The sequence below is a fragment of the Mesocricetus auratus genome, unplaced genomic scaffold (assembly GCF_017639785.1).
Source record: "Mesocricetus auratus isolate SY011 unplaced genomic scaffold, BCM_Maur_2.0 Super-Scaffold_100676, whole genome shotgun sequence".
Classification (NCBI taxonomy): domain Eukaryota; kingdom Metazoa; phylum Chordata; class Mammalia; order Rodentia; family Cricetidae; genus Mesocricetus; species Mesocricetus auratus.
This window is the reverse complement of record NW_024429266.1, coordinates 91148010-91163999: the sequence shown is the minus strand read 5'-3', so window position 1 is coordinate 91163999 and position 15990 is coordinate 91148010. Positions and strand designations below refer to the sequence as shown.

At 45.8% G+C, this 15990-nt stretch overlaps 1 protein-coding gene across 2 annotated transcripts in view; it reads left to right on the top strand.

Moving 5' to 3' along the window:
• The first annotated feature begins 2650 nt into the window (after positions 1-2650).
• The window catches only part of Lhcgr (luteinizing hormone/choriogonadotropin receptor), a 53809-nt gene continuing 40469 nt past the window's right edge, over positions 2651-15990 (top strand). For both annotated transcript variants that reach the window (XM_005077287.3, XM_040738928.1), the window contains exon 1: positions 2651-2829. In XM_005077287.3, the coding sequence (XP_005077344.2) occupies positions 2672-2829 (158 nt within the window). In that variant the 5' untranslated portion in view covers positions 2651-2671. The remainder of the gene's footprint in view (positions 2830-15990) is intronic.

Below are 15990 nucleotides of genomic sequence, written 5' to 3'. Positions count from 1 at the left end.
GCTTCTCCTGCCCACAGAGCTTCAGATGGGCTCTGAAGGTGGCGTCAACTGGTCACGTCTCTGGTTTCAGAGAGTGACTTCAAGATGAAATTCCCAACTTTTGGCGTCCACCTGTCTGTTCTGCCTGGTTTGGTTGGCTTTTGCTCCAGCTCAGGGTGGAACTGTCGTTGTCACTCCTTGCCTTCCCTTTTTTGCCTCTGTTCCACGCTTTCATTTTTTTCTTCCAAGGGAAAAGTAAAGCCATTGCTTTTCCTACAGAAGGAGCATCGGTCCCAGTGCTAACGGAGTGTGTTCTCAAGAATCAGGACATTTAGCCTGTGCTAACTTCAGTTTCTTTACATTAGTATTGCTTTGCAAATGCCCCTAACCCTGAAGTCCATCCCCAAGTGCTACCGTTTCAATTGAGTGGGGCATAAAGAAACCAGGTTCTGTGATCCCATGACATTCCAAAAGCAAAAACCCTGAAGGAACAACCTCACCAATGCAACATGCTACATAAACTTCAACACTTAAGTGCATACATTAATGCCTGTGTGTGTTCATTATAATACTGGGTTTAACAACATATCAAAGTCCTCCGGCTTCCTTCAAAGTCCTTAATGAGAACTACTTACTGTTTGTTCACCTTGTTCTGAGTCCCGCACTGACTCAGAACTCTCAGCAACCCTCCTGCCTCAGTTTCCCAGGTACAGACAGACGTCAGCTATCATATCCAGATGTTAATAATGATTCTTGAGCTTCCCATGACAAATTCAGTTCTAGATTTTTGGTTTGGGGTTTCCCAAATTTTGTTCTGGGAACCCTCAATGCATTATCAAGTTATGTGGGGCAGCTTGTCAAAATGCAGGTTTCTGGCCCTAGCTTTACATCTATTGAGTTGGAATCTCTTGGGGGAAGCCTTGGGAATCTTTGGTTTTTAAGCTTTGTAAATGACAGTTTCACAACCTAAAAATGTGAGTTCTGTTCAGAAACTTTGGGGAGTTTTCCTGGGATTTTTTTTCAAGCCACAGTATTTTGTCAGTAAAATGTAAACAGGCATTCTATGCATCATACTGTTTTGACATTTTATGATGAAAGTGTCTACACAGCTAGTTATAGAAGGCAGAAGTCCCTCAGCTCTAAAACTACCCACTCCAAGGAGGTCACATATTAATGAATGGGAAAGGCAACTTCCACTGTAGCAAATTTTTTTGATCATAACAAACAATTCAATGCGATTTGGTTATCATGGATGCATAGCAAGAATCGACTGTGATGAGATCCAACTGAAATTATCATGGACAGCAATTTTTCAGTGAAACTTTCTTCCATGTAAACAGCCTCATAAAAGCAGGATTTGATTCCTAGAACAAGCTATCAGGTCACATACACAGCAACAACATGGGAACTCCTCACAACGTCCATGCATTTTGGAAAAGGAAGACCCTTTGGGGAAAAAACAACACTTTTTCCTACAGAGGAAGAAACTAAAGACTAAGTCACAGAGCAGAAGGACCTCCCGAAGTCTCTAGCACTAAAGACTACAAACCAGTGACTGGGGACGCCGCCCTTGAGAGCTGCCTTCTGGAGAGATCTGCCCTTCTGATTCCTACTCTGAATGCTTCAGGGGCCTTCTCAGCTCTGAGTCTACCCCGTCCAGAAAAACTGCTAGCATTTCTACAGTCATAGGAGCATAGTAGAGGGGAAGTGGTTCGTTCCCAGGGTTGCTGTAAGTTCAGCTCTTCTTGCCAAGGGTGTAGAGTCACAGAATATGCACCAAGGGTTTTATGTTGGTAAGAGACCAGTGAATGGTAGACACGAGTCCAAATGTGATTCCTCCATCTGTAAGTTGAATGCTCAGAGAAATAGTGTGCCTCGAGGGACACTAAATTCTTGCAGTAAATGCCCTGCAAATTTGATGTGACACTTAGACATGATTCAAGGCATCTGTCACAAAAGCTAAAGTATATTGGACACCCACGGAGGTCAGGTGCTTGGCATAATGCAGTCGCTTCTCACCCATTCACACAGCAAATCTTTATTAAGTGCAGAAAGAATACAAAGTGAATCCGAATTGGATTTCGCTCTCACGGTGCAGAGGAGAGATAGAGAACAGACCCAAAAGGCTATGAGGAGAACAGTTACGACCACGAGAAGCAGAGAGAGTCACTGGGGAAGGGGAGAGGGAGCAGACTCTTAAGATTAAGTATGGAGGAGCAGAGCTGGCAGCTGAGCGAGACACAGGACAGCAGCCCCTCTCCTCTTCGGGGTGTGGATGTGGACAGCGACCATCTGACCATCTCATAGAACCAAGACGGGTTTCCGAAGTGCCATAGGTCACCCCACTTAACACCCGCGGCAGGGTGGAGTTTAGAAACCCTACTTCTCCCTCGAAGCACTTACCACCTGTCACTCCACTTTCCGACCTTCAGCTCATTTGCAGTCCTAGAAATAGAGGACGGGTCACAGAGAAACAGCGATGGGGTAGCTGGCCACCGTCCCAGGTCAAGGAGATCAGGGACTCGCCAGAGGCTCGGTGAGAGGGGAGGGCTGGAGCGGGTGGGCGGAGGGGGGGCTCCGGCGGGTGGGAAGGCAGGCCGAGGGGCGGGCAGAGGGGGCGGGCGTCCCCCACACACACACGTTGGTCCAGGATGGTAGCCCAGCTGGGAGCTCACACTCAGGCTGGCGGGCCATGGGGCTGCGGGCCCGGGTGCTGAGACTGATGCAGGCGCTGGCGATTCTGGTGCTGAAGCCATCGCCGCTGCCGGGGTCGCGCTGCCCGGAGCCCTGCGACTGCACCCCTGACGGCGCCCTGCGCTGCTACGGCCCTCGGGATGGCCTCGCCCGACTGTGAGTACATGGTGCCCCAGGACACTTGCCTTTTGCTGTTCAGTACCGGGTCCCTTTGTTGAAAAACAGGACGTAGCATTTCACCCTAGGACCCAGAGTTTGAGTCCGCCTTTGCTACTCCTGGACAGCCCAGACCTGCATTTTCCGCAAGGGGGAAACTAAGGAAGGTAACTTAAAACTGCCCCAAAGCCACAGGAAGCCTCTTTTTGTCTCTGCCTGAAGGTCTGGCGAATCAGTTAGCCCTCCTGAACCAGTGTTCTCTGCCAGAGCAGTCTGAGCGGTTCTGAGCCTTAGGTCCAGGGGTGACCTGATTGGTCAGCAGGGGTGCTGGCCATCTGGCCTCCAGCCACCAGGTGAGCTAATGAGTGCCTGTGGCAGTGTGTTTTCGGCTCAGCCTGGTCAGCTCCGCAGAGAAAGAAAAGGCTGGCTTCTGGGGTGCTACCCACACATATGAGTAAGGGACTTTGCAAACATCAGTGAACCAACCGAGGAAGGCCACCTTTCTGAAGTCAGGGGATAAAGACAAGGGGGAGTCATTAGTGCTAAGATACCAATCTCTTGCATGGTCCTGCTAATACGGAAATGATCAGGTGGACTGAAGGCTTGTAGGTTAGTAGTTCCCAGGGGCTGGGAGTGGGTGTCTGCTAAAGGCTGTAAGGTTAGGGATGATAAAAGTTTTCTAAACTTGGGTTGTGGTAATGGCTTCACATAGGAACCATCACTTGAAATGGGTGAATTTTACATTACATGACTTTCATCCCAATAAAACCACCAAAGGAAGTTGGAGGTACCACAAATGCACCAGTGTGGTGGAGGTCTTCCCCGGGCTCCATTTGAAACAGAGACATGATAGGAAACCCTGGCAGCCCCCTCGGGAGGCCAGTAGCCGGTCGGTGCCAGCTTCTTAGGGGGAATTTACCTTTCTGAGCACTTGGTCTGCTCCCTGTGGGCAAATTAATGGCCTTCTAGGAATAGTTGTGGTTGTGAGAAATAGTTACTGTTTGAGTGGTTTCTCTTAATTAGTTTCCACTCACTATCTTGTCAGCTCTATTCCCAAAGGTGATGAGCATGCTGATAGAATTTGTTTCGATCAGTCAACAAATCCATGGAACCTGCCTCCCAAGTTCTGGCCTTGTCCTCCTGTATTGCTCTTACAAGTGGCCGAGTCGCTAACAGCCCTTCATACATGCCTAGCTTGTACATTTAGACGACCATGCTGAGATCTAACTAGATGGAATCCTTTGCTTCAGCTATTACATTGGGAAGAGGGCCTTTATTAATTACCTTTCTGCAGTTGCCTGTCTTCCTAAGAAAATTACTTTTCCTTTAATTAAAAAACTACTTCCAACTTCTCCAACTTTGGTGCTGGGTGGAAACTGCCTATAGTGAAGGATGGAGAAGAAATAGATAAGCCAAATCCTAACCTCTTTGATACTAAGCTGTTCACATGTTGCCTCAGGAGGGGACCCCCCAGATAGACACCTTCCCTGAAGAAAGCTGAAGTAAAAGCACAAGATGCTAATTTCTCTGCCCTGCAGCGTGGTTGAAACAAGCCTTCAAAATAGTTGCCCTGCACACTGTGGCTAAGTAAACTTACAGTGAGCAGTTCTGGTCCTCTAGAAGGAGATGGTTCTGAAGGCTTGGGAGGGATCCTAGAGAATCCTCAGCATCCTCCGCAGGCCCTCCCTTTGCATCCACCACTGAGAGCATCCTCTCCTGGACATTTGGAAAGCCCCACACAGAGCATGGCAACTCTTACAAGGCCATGTTTCCTGAAGGCCAGTTGACTGAGAGATGACCTTGTCCTTCCAGGCAAGAGCTCTGTGAAGGCAGAGCCTTTGTAGGAACAAGGAGAATTCAACATCCATGTAAAAACAGATGCTTACTTTAAAAAAAATAGGAAGGTGAACTTGAGCCTGCAAAGGATAGGCTTGGGTCTCAGGCCCACTGTAGTGAATCAGAAACTCTGGGAAATCCCCCAGAGAACACTCCAAGCATGCTCTTCGTGGTGGCAGGAACTTCCTCCAGCTATATTTGTTCCTTCCCCATCACCCCCTCTGTGCATATGCCCACTTATTGGAAGAAGAAAGCATAAATTTTAAAGCTCCAAGACAGATAGAAACCAATCAGGGCAATGGAAGGTTTTGTTTTGTTTCCTTTTTCTTCAAAGAGGAATAGAGGAAGAATTCCATAAGGAAGGACAGGCGGCAGACACCAGGGATGGGGGGACACGGATTTGTTAATGTGAGCTCTCACCTGGAGTAGGAGAGAAACGAAGGTCTAAAAACTTAAGGGAGGGGTCAGTCTTAGGATAAGGGTCCCCTGTGTGCTGAAGAAAGATGGTGTATGGGCAAAGGTGTAACTCAATATTGACGCAGAGTGGAGGGAGAGACACAGGCTGGCATCCCCATCACTAGTGTGTTTTGAAGCAAGGCTTCCAGAAGGGAGCGGTGGGCTGGCATGGATATGAAGGCAAGTTAGGCTTTGCAAAAGGGAAGGGGGCGCCCAGACTGTGGCGGTTTAAAGGCCAGGGGAACCACCTCGCCGTGTCTCGGAATCCATCAGTGTCCCTTGGTAAACACATCTGTGCTTTAGTCACTCCAGATGCTGAAAATGTTGCCTTCTCAGATCTTTGTATGAAGTTCACTGTGTAGTTTGAAAAGAACAAAGAGTGCATGAGTGATAATTGCTTATCACTGACAATGCCTGCTGGCAATTTTTCAAAACGTCATTGTTCAAATTACTCAAATTTTCCTCCCCTTCCATTTCTCATCAAAGATGCAAGTGTCTAAAAACTAAACTATGACACAAGAAGCAGCCTCCTACATTTTCATTTGTTTTAATGGGAGGAGGGGTAAATGGGAAAAATAATTTAAAATTTTCCCTTTCCTTTCTTCTTATTAGCTCTAAGCAACTGGTAGGAGGAATGGGGGGAAAAATCTCACCTTGCACATAGTTATATAGAGATCTTTGTCTCTATGACAACAGAAAGGTTGATCTGCTTGATATGGAAACAGCTTCTGAAAACCCGTGAGTAAATGCTAATAATAATTGTGGCAATTTGTCGTTTGCACATCGTGCCTTCTAAACAGAGATCGGGTTTCTAGATGTTCATTTGTGGCACAACCCAGAGACTCTGTAAGGAGAAAGCATGAGGGCCCACCAGCCCAGTGTGCCTGGCAGATGAGCATCTTGCGACACCTTGGTGGAAAGGTGTCTCTCTCCACCACTCCAGGGGGATGGGGCACAGACAGCTCTCAGTGCAGTGAAGCAGGCACAGGTGGAGAGTGTGGCTCTGTTTCGAGGAGGGAGAGTCTCTCCCGGGGAGACTCCTGTAAGAGGAGAGAAAGGCTACACAAGGCTCTAAGAAACTCAGCGTTCCAGTGAATCGTGTGGGACTGAGTACTGCGGAGGAAGGCTTTGTGGACCAAAGGCGAGAAAGCTGAAAGAAGGAGGAAGCATGTTCAAGAACCCCAGGTTCCACTACAGGGGCCTGGCTGGAAAGAAGAGCGCAAAGCTGAATGACTTCTTCCTCTTCTTACATCTTCCAGACCCTTTGGAACAATAATAGTAATAAGCCGTTTTAAAGGAAGATGGAAGGTCACCAGAAATTCTTGATTAATTACCCAGAGAACTATGCAAAAAGAGAAAATATCCTTGGTGACTAATGCAAGTCATTATTTGATGCTTGTATTCAAAGACCATGATTAGGAATCTCTTTTCCCTGAAGCCTTCACCATGCTTGCTACACCCCCCCCCACACACACACGCACACACACGCACGTACCTCTGCGTATTCACACACATCTTTCCTCCATATTTTACCCTTTGCTCTAGTGTGCCTTCTCCAGTAGAGCTAATGTCTGACCCTCAGAACCTTAACATTTGAGGCCAGAGGTGGTTTGTTGTGGAGGACGGTGGGCCAGCATCCCTGACCACTGACCTCTAGATGTCAGTAATGTTGTTCTCTCAAATTATGACAAGCCAAAATAGAGACACCTTATGGGTCAAATCTTCCCTCAGTTATTGATTGAAAAATCAATATGCTGGACTGAGAAGCATTTGAAGAAGTCTGATTTAACTCAGGATTCCCAGGATTCCATAGGCATTCTGATGATTAAACTGTTTATTGGGCTACACGATGATTGAATTAAGGAGACAGGTTGGGTGTGGCATTGCGTGTCTATAATCCAAGCACCCTGGAAGGTAAGACAGGAGGATTGTCCTAGCTCCAGGATTTCAAGCCAGCCTAGGAAAGCTGAGTTCATGGGTGAATAGAACAATAAACCAATGCAAGAAATGAGTACATCTGCTAACGCATGCCACAGCTAAACATCGCAACTCCCCATCTACTCAAGAACAATAGTGGAGAGGGGTCTGTGGGTAGTCAAGGGAGTTCTTTGTATCTTCGTGCTATGTTAGCATCCAGATACTGCAATCTGCTGCCATTCTGTCAGTCCTTTGAATGGCAAATGGCAGCTGCATCTCCAGAGACACCAGGCCTTGCCTGGCAGATGTGGGACCTGGGTTCCACCCCCAGTGCTGCAATCTGCAACCTGCCAATCAACCAGTCAACAAAACAAGAGGTGAGGACTGCAACTTATTCAAGTGGCTGTACCCATTTAGATTGTTTCAATTATTGGTCCACATCCCGGGAGCCATTTAAACAGCAACAACAATAACAACCAAGGCAAGTGTGTTAGGACATACAGGTTCCCAGCGGGGAACACCAGCTACCAGGTCACATGAAAGTGTCCACAAAAGAGAAGAGAGAGCCTCCCAAGCTCCTGTGAGAATGTGGACTTCCTGCGCTGTTCAAGACTCAGCCACCCCAGCAGTGCTTGGAAGGCAATTCTTATATCTGGTTGAGCTAATAAATAGTCTCCTTGTACAGGAGGACCAGATTTTGCTTTTGAAAATCATCCTTTTGGAGAATGATGCCCAAAACAGGACACAAAAACACTAACAGCTCCTAAAATCTCAGTGAGAAAGCATGGAAACCAACTGGGCCACATGAGAATCCCTTTGGCTTTGGGAGTAGACCCTCATTTGAAAAACAATAGTTCCTTGGGCTGTGAAGGGGGTGGAGCGAAGTTTCTGGTTGTTTAACTCCAAAATCTGTAAACTCGAGGCTCATTTCTGTTTATTCACTGACCACTCTCTGCCTCTCAAGCCCATGAGTGGACTTTCACTTCTTTTTTTTTTTTTTGTATATTTTTTGAGACAGATGACATGACAGTTAAAAACTGCTCTTTCAGAAGACCCAAGTTTGGTTCCCTGCACTAGGTAGCTCACAGCTGCCTATAGCACATGGGCATGCACACACACACACACACACACACACACACACACACACACACACACACACACACACAGGGTGAGAGGGAGGGAAAGAGACGAGTATCAATGTTTCGAAAAGAAAACTTCATTTTTATGTTGTATGTATGCGTGTTTGCCTGCATGCATGTATATACACCTCATGGGAGAGTGGTGCCCAGTGAAGCCGGAAGAAGATATCAGATCCCTGGAATTGGAGTTTTAGGTGTTTGACTGAGAACATCGTGAGAGGTGTGCTAGGAATCAAACTGGGCTCCTTTGCAAGAGCAATAAATGGTCTTTTTAAAAATAACTTATTTATTTTATGTGCACTGGTGTTTTGCCTGCAGGTATGTCTGTGTGAGGGCATCAGATGTTGGAATTACAGACAGTTGTTCACTGTCATGTGGGTGCTGGGAATTGAACCCAGATCCTCTAGAAGGGCAGTCAATGTGCTTTTAACCACTGAGCCGTCTCTCCAGCCCCCTGGCAGCAAGTGGTCTCAACCTCTGATCATGTCTCCAGCCCCAGCCTTCATTTTTTGAAGTAAGGTAACAAAAATCTCTTGCCAAAATACCATCTCCCACAGTGGCAGCCCTGAAGGAGACCTCGCCCTGTGTAAGGCTGCTGGTTCACAAAGTTTGGCAGGTGAGTCAGAACCATGGAGAGAGAAGCCTTGCTGTTGAGGTGAGGCTGAGGAGAGCTGGGACCTTAGGACAGACCTTTTTTGGGCCTGCACTTCCTCTTGGCTGGAGAGAAATTGCAGATTTTAATGAAGATTAGCAAATTTCCTACCAGATCTTTTATTCTGCTTTGTTTGTTTGAGAAAGGAATTAAAAGAATACTACTCACCGAGCTCTGGCTTTTGGGCAGGCTCTGGGAACTTCTCCACTGTGTCTTCCTTTCTTTTTTTTTTTTTTTCCAGCTTCCACACCGTTGGAAGATGACACCTCTCCCAGACAGCAAACCGCTCATAGCTGCTCTGCTCATGGCCTTGAACCATAACCCTCTAATAATAAATACCTGAGCCAAATTCAGAAAAGCCCAGGTCGAAAGCAAAGCTCAACTTGCAGAAGGAAGGCTTTGTCATTTGCTGCTGTTACAGCCGCCCTTGTCTCTGATGCCTGGAGTTCACTTCTGGGTCCCCAACTCCTCATGACCATCAGCAGTGGTAGCTTTGATCCCTGGCGTAGGGGTGCTCTAGTGTGACATAGCAGAAGCTAGCCCAGCCCTTAAATCGTTTGAATTGATCAGGAGGACAATCCTGGCCAGTTTAGACTCTAACACAGGCTCTCTTCCCTAATTTTCACTGCAGGTTAAGTCTAACAATAAATCCTGTGCCTTTTATAATGAGGGTGTGATGCCTCGTCTAGTGTGATTGGTCTAGTGTGATGGCTCTTGCCTCTAAGTGGGGCTCTGTTAGAAGAGGATAAGTACAACAAAGCCAAGAGTACTAGAAAATTGAGGTCTCACAGAATGACAAAGTATTATTGTAACAAACCGGCAATGCAGGAAGACTGAAAAATCCACAGCCCAGACATACAGCCGCACAGCAAGTATCTATCATCCAAGGGCCAAGCCTACCAGAACAGTCTTGTGCCTGGGAGGTGTTCATTAGCGAAAATGACCCACTGGTTCTTCTCGACCTGGGAGGAAATAAGTTAAAAATCTCAAAATAACAGAGCCCATTATTGCCTGGAGTCTAATACACTGACAACATGGCTTGAGCCATCTCTGAGACATCCCTCTCCAGGACCAGGCTGATTTCAGACTCGGATGCCCCATCGTAGGACTGCCACACTCTTTCTCAGTTCTTTCCTCATTTCCTATCCCCGGGGCTCAGGCTAGACCCAGAAAATGTTCAGATCAGTCTTGCTCACCCCCAGGGACTACACACTGAAATATGGGATCCAAAACACCATGCCCCGCCCTCCAGGAGCCATATGAGAGAAAGGACCAACACTCAGGTGACGGAAGGAAGTGCACATTATTACCAACCAGATGGAGATCATAAACATGGTGGAGTTCAGCGGTAGGAACCATCCTTTTTAGCCAAAGTAGCAAAGAAGCCTTAGTGAAAGGCTGGTTCACCAAGTTGTGTTTTGTAATTCCATTCTCAAATCAATTAACAGTATTTTGTATATCAACTGCAGTCAGTATTTACATGTTCAGTTCCACAGAAAACCAGGGGAAAGAAGTGCTGGGCATGGGAAGCTTGTAATGAATGAAGGGGCTTCCTGAAGCTTCTCTACAGGGTCGCTGCCCTGACAACATAATATTCTCTACCTCTGAGAAATATTTTTGAGAAATCATTACGGATGACACAGACGTTCCCTGGGGAGAACTGGCCATGTAGTGTCTTTTACCAGAGTTATTCTTGTCATGTTATATTATTGCTGGAAGGACTCTAGTTTAGTGGGCACGTTGAGTTATTTTGCTGTGTGTCTTTAGAAAACTTTAAATGGATTTTGAGTAAGGGCTTAGACATGTTTACCATTTTCCTCAGAGGCTTTATGTTTTTAATTTAGTTGTTGCACAAATGACTTGGAAAAGCCATTATCCACGGAATCTTCTTAACATCTTTGTTCATGGGGTATTTCATAAACTCCTTGCAGGAGCTTCCTGGGTGCTCTGGAAATGGCCGTTTAGAGGCAAGTCTCTCAAACTGCATTTCCCACTGGGGGAGTTCCAACTGGCTGAAATTTTTTAAATCAATGAGCAAATGCGAACTCTCAAAGTGGCTCCCTAGAGTCAAAACATTTCATGGAAAGTTGTTCTTTGTCATCTCCTTAAAAGGCTATCAAGCAAGGCTTCTAAGAGTTGAGTCTAAGAGAAAAGTGCAAAGTGGGTATGGCCACCCTTCCTGATAGCCATCCTATCCCTAAGCAATGGAGAGACAGAGTGAAGAACGAGTAACACATACTTTACAGACCCAAGAGTGATCGAGGACAAACAGAAGACTCAACTCCAAATCGTTGGACCCATCCATGCTGGCCGCTACCAAGGAAGTAGAGTTGTGAGACATAGTCCAGAGAGCTTCAACTGTCCACAGTGAGAAGTTGTGACTAAAAACACATGCAGAGGTCATGTCTTGTGCTGAAGTGTTGGGTTAGTATTATGTAAGATTTTTAAATATAGTATTTTATTAATTATTTGAGAATTACATACAATGTATGGATAATATTCACTCCTACTCCTCCCCCCGGCCTGACTCCTCTCAGATCCGCCTCTCTGTATCCCTGAGCAACTTGACAACCTCACTTAAAAAAAATAGTCTACTAAGTCCAACATTGCCCACACATTTATACACTGGGGAGTGATAAACCTTGGGGACTACACCCTTGAAGAGAGCTGACTCTCCCTCTTCCAAAATCCATCAGCTGACAACAGCTCTTCAGAAAGTGGCGTGATGAGCCTCCCTTGCAGACCATCATAGCTGGTGTATGTTCATGAGTATAGCGATCTTGCCTTGTCCAGAATATACTGTCTCACTCTGGTCCTCCCTGACCAGACCTCACAGTCTTTCTGCCCCCTCTTCTGCAATGGTCCCTTAGCCTTGATGATGGTGGGGGGACATATACAGATGTTCCATTTCTGGCTGAGTACTCCATGATACTTATGCTTGTCCCTTTGGTCAGTGACAAGTTTCTGCATTAACTGTTGTCTATTAGACAAGTAAACTTCACTGATAAGGTCTGAAAGCTGCACTAACCCATGGGCATAGAGATAAAAATTTGGAGAGCAGTTTGAGGTTATATCCATTTAGGAAAGTAATGGTACTACACTCATGTCAGGGGGCCTCTGAGCTCCCCAAGCTTATAAAATAGTAGATTTCTAGGAGGCATTTCCAAACATCCCTAGTGATGGTTATCTCTATCATGGTATTTTTAAATTTAGCATCAAAACTGTAGATTTTTCAGATGACATGAATTCTAAAGACCTGAAATGAAGCTGTGATTTGCTACTGGGGGCTTTGGTTCTAGAGTACATGCTCTGTGCACCTCACACTGACCAAGAGAGAAAGCACACGCAGTTTACATGTGGAAGATAGAATCCCTCAAGGGCCTAGTCTGAGAGGGGCTTGTAAGTAATAGCAGAATTTGGCCAGTGGAGCAGGATGAAGATATACCATGTGGTAGAAACAATGTGAACGACATTATGGACATGTGAGACAAGTTCAAGAAGCACAAGTAATTAGATTTGTCTAGGACGAGACTACCAAGAGGGAAGGTGTGAGCCATGAGCACAATCCAAAATTTTTTAATAGTCATATTTAAGAAGCTTTCTAAGTTTGAAATGAATTTTAATGAACTATTTATCCCAGCAGATGCAAGAGATCATCTCAATAAGCAAGCAATGCAAAACATATTTTTTCCTTAGCGAGTCTTCAAAGCTTGGTATATTTTTGAGACTTGCAAGTCATCACAATTCAGACACATTTTTAATTGATTGGGGACCCAACCGCATGTATGCTAGTGGCTGCCATGTTGAAGGGTACAAGTCTAGTGTAGGAAAGGGGTAGAAAGTGCAAAGATTAAGATGTGAGTACACTCTAAGTCTAAGACACTTGCTGACAGTTAACTAGGACAAGGGGCAGCACAGAAGGCATTGAGCACTACAGTGGCATAAAGGCAGGTGTCAGGATCAGTAATAAACTGAGCATGAAGAAGTCCAGATGGAACGGAGAAAAATATTTTAGCAGACCCCAAAATGCTCAAGGTAGAGTAAAGAATGACCAGGAGTGGTGATTAGTGAAGAACAAAGGGACTGAAAGAAGAGACCAGCTGGATGCAGAAGCCACCAGAAACTAGGTGCTCAATGACAGAAGAGGGGACATGCTTGTATAAACACCTGGAAATTCCCAACAACACGCAGTGTTAAAATCAATGAAGTCATTAGGCCCAGAATTGGACAGAGGAAGAAGAGACAAATACACTTTGGGGGCTCTCAGGCTTCAGGAAAGAATCGGAATGTAGCTACATCTTCAAGTTAAAGACAGAGAGTGCACCCTCAAAACACCGAGGGCTCCCCTCAGAAGGTGACTTGATTCCTGATGAATACAACAGTGGACCACAGATGTGGTGAGCAATGTCAGGATCGACCCCTGGATTATCACAGGCTTCAGGAAGCCACTGCCCTTGTCCTAGCCTGAGTCTACCTCTGTGAAGTGAGAAACTGGGACAAAAAACCTGTAATGATCCCCCTGCTCCAGCTCATGGACTTAATACAGGAAGTGTGCCTGGCAAATCATTGTGGTATTCAACCAACAGTCCTTTCCATGGCCTCTCCAAGATTCCCGGATGTAAAGCTTAGCTAGCAGATATCTGGTCAGCCTACCTCATGTTGCTTTAGCATGGAAGCCTCAGTTTTCTCAACAGAAAATCTGAAACTTAGAGACCAGAACAAAGCTACCCCCAGCGAGGAAGGAAAACCCTTTCTAAACGAAAGATAACTTTATTGTAATTGCTGAGAAAGTTCAAAAAGATGAAGGAAAGTCTTGTGTCGGTTAAATGTAGGACAAAACCGTGCATAATAAACACAAAAGCATTAGCATTCTTTGAATTTAAATATACATGTCCACTTTTTGATGGGTTTATGTACAAAAGGTTTTTTGGCTTTTTTTTAAGCAGTGAAAATCTTTGACCTCTGAGTTCTCCCTTTTTCTCCATTTTAAAATTCAGGGTGTAGCTCTAGCTGTAACCTAATGGTCTGTGGAAAATGTATGCGAGATTGTACCTTTCTTGAATGGATAATGTGGATGCCACTCTTAAGCAATTAGAAGGCGGTTAATAGAATTATCTCACTTCTGCCCCATGCTGGGCAGAAAGAAAGGTGAGAGCTCCCACAAGATGACCAAAGACTCTACACAGGCTCTGGGAACTTCAGACGAACGCTGGATTTCTCTTCTGGCTCTCTGCCCCACCGCACCCCCACCTCCACCCCAGGCATAGCTCTGCCTAGGCATCTCAAAGGTGGCACTGCCCGGGAAGCAGCTTGCACTCTGAGAAATCTCGGGGAGGTGAAAACCCTACAGCTATCATTTGCTTTATGAAGCAAGAAGCTGTCTTTAAAGAGAAAAAAAGTGTCAATTGAAGTCTATTTTTTTCATTCACCTAGAGAGTTTGCTATTTCAAGGAACCCTGCAGTGAATCCTTCTTTAGAACAAAGACCTTTTGATAATTCAAATGTATCTCAATTGATAGGTTTTTCTTAACCAAGGATTTCTAAATCCATCTGCTTCCTTAGAGGCAGGCCCGGAGCCCTCCTGCAGAGCAATGACACTCTCCAAACTAACCCCACGTTGAGAGGTGGTTAACAAGCCAGTGAACCGGACAGGTTGGCTCCTTTCAGAGATGTCTATAATACTAAACTCAAAAAGAAATTGGAACCCAAGCCCCATCCCCGAGGACCTAAGAGACATTGGAAATGACTAAGGGGGGCATAATAAACTGACCTTGTTTTCTTCTTGGAAATCGGATTTATCAAAATGACATGAATGTTCAGTTGCTTCATTCTTGCACAAGGTGCACCCGGAGCTTGGAAGTTGGGGCTGGGTTGAAATGGGATGCAGTTGGCAAGCCTGGTTTTGAAAAAGTTTAAAAAGATAGGATGGTCCTTTCTGGGGTGGCCACCAGGAGAAAGGGGTGGTGCCTTCCTCCACAGATCATGAGAGAATGAGGTGACAATCTCAAGACGGAAGGTATACGTCCGGGAGCACCATTCCACTGAGGTGGCAGATAGAGAATGAACCTATGTCCTGAAGGATAATTTTGGCGGTTCACCAGAGCATTGACTGCAATGCAGCCCAGTACAGGGCCCCCTGTTTGTGCCTGGAGGCCCAGCTTGACAACAAGAATTCAGGAGCATGAGCTACTGAGTTAATCCTACGCAGACAGCTAGGAGGTATGCTCTCTGGGGAATGGAGATCTGGTGTTTGGGATAACAGGAAGGAAGAACTTGATGGTTTCTGAGGTTAACTACTGGATAAGGAAATTAGGTGAAACAAGTACCAAAATGGCACGGAAGTGGCACTAGGGGGCATCCGTGCTCTCCAAAGATGGCTGTGCCCATTTAAAACATGCCGGTGGATCACTCATCAAGACAGTCTCTCACAGACATGGCCACAGGCCCATCTGACAGAGGCACACAGTCACACATTCACACAGCCACACAGCCACACAGTCACACAACCACACAGCCACACAGATGACTCAAGTTGACAGTACAAACTAACCAGGACACGTGTCCATTTGCAGGATCCTTGGACTATAAGTGGCTTCATTCCAACCCTAAGGAGCAGAGACCACTCCTGCAGCTTTAGCCGTAGGTGGCTTGGGCTGGATTAGTGAGTAGAGACCATCCCAAAGTTGGTAAAGCTAGGGTAGCCCTTGTCATCCCAGCTAAGTGCTTATTGTAACCTCATGCCACAGGCAAGTTGGGTGTGTCATAATCCAGGTGTCACCTGTAGTGCATGATGGAAAAACCCAAGTCTCAAATGTTAAGATTGAAAGGTGAAATTGATGCAACATCTGTGGTTCCTCGGCTGTCCACTCAGAGAACAGCACATGTTGTAAGTTGGACTCTCGTGGACACTGATTCCTCCCACTCATCCTAGATTCCTTGCTTCTTTATCCTGGCAGCTGCCTAGAAGCTTTAGAGGCCCTTGCGGCTTTTCCTTGTTCTGAATCACCAGATTGCTGTGGAAAATTAGTTTAAGATGTGTTACATTCATTTATGCTGTTGGAATATTTGTTTAGTGGTGTAAAGATGTGTTGCATTCTTTTATGTTGCATTTGTTTTAACTCTGCAAAACTGTGTTACTTTGCCTGCCTAAAACAACTGATC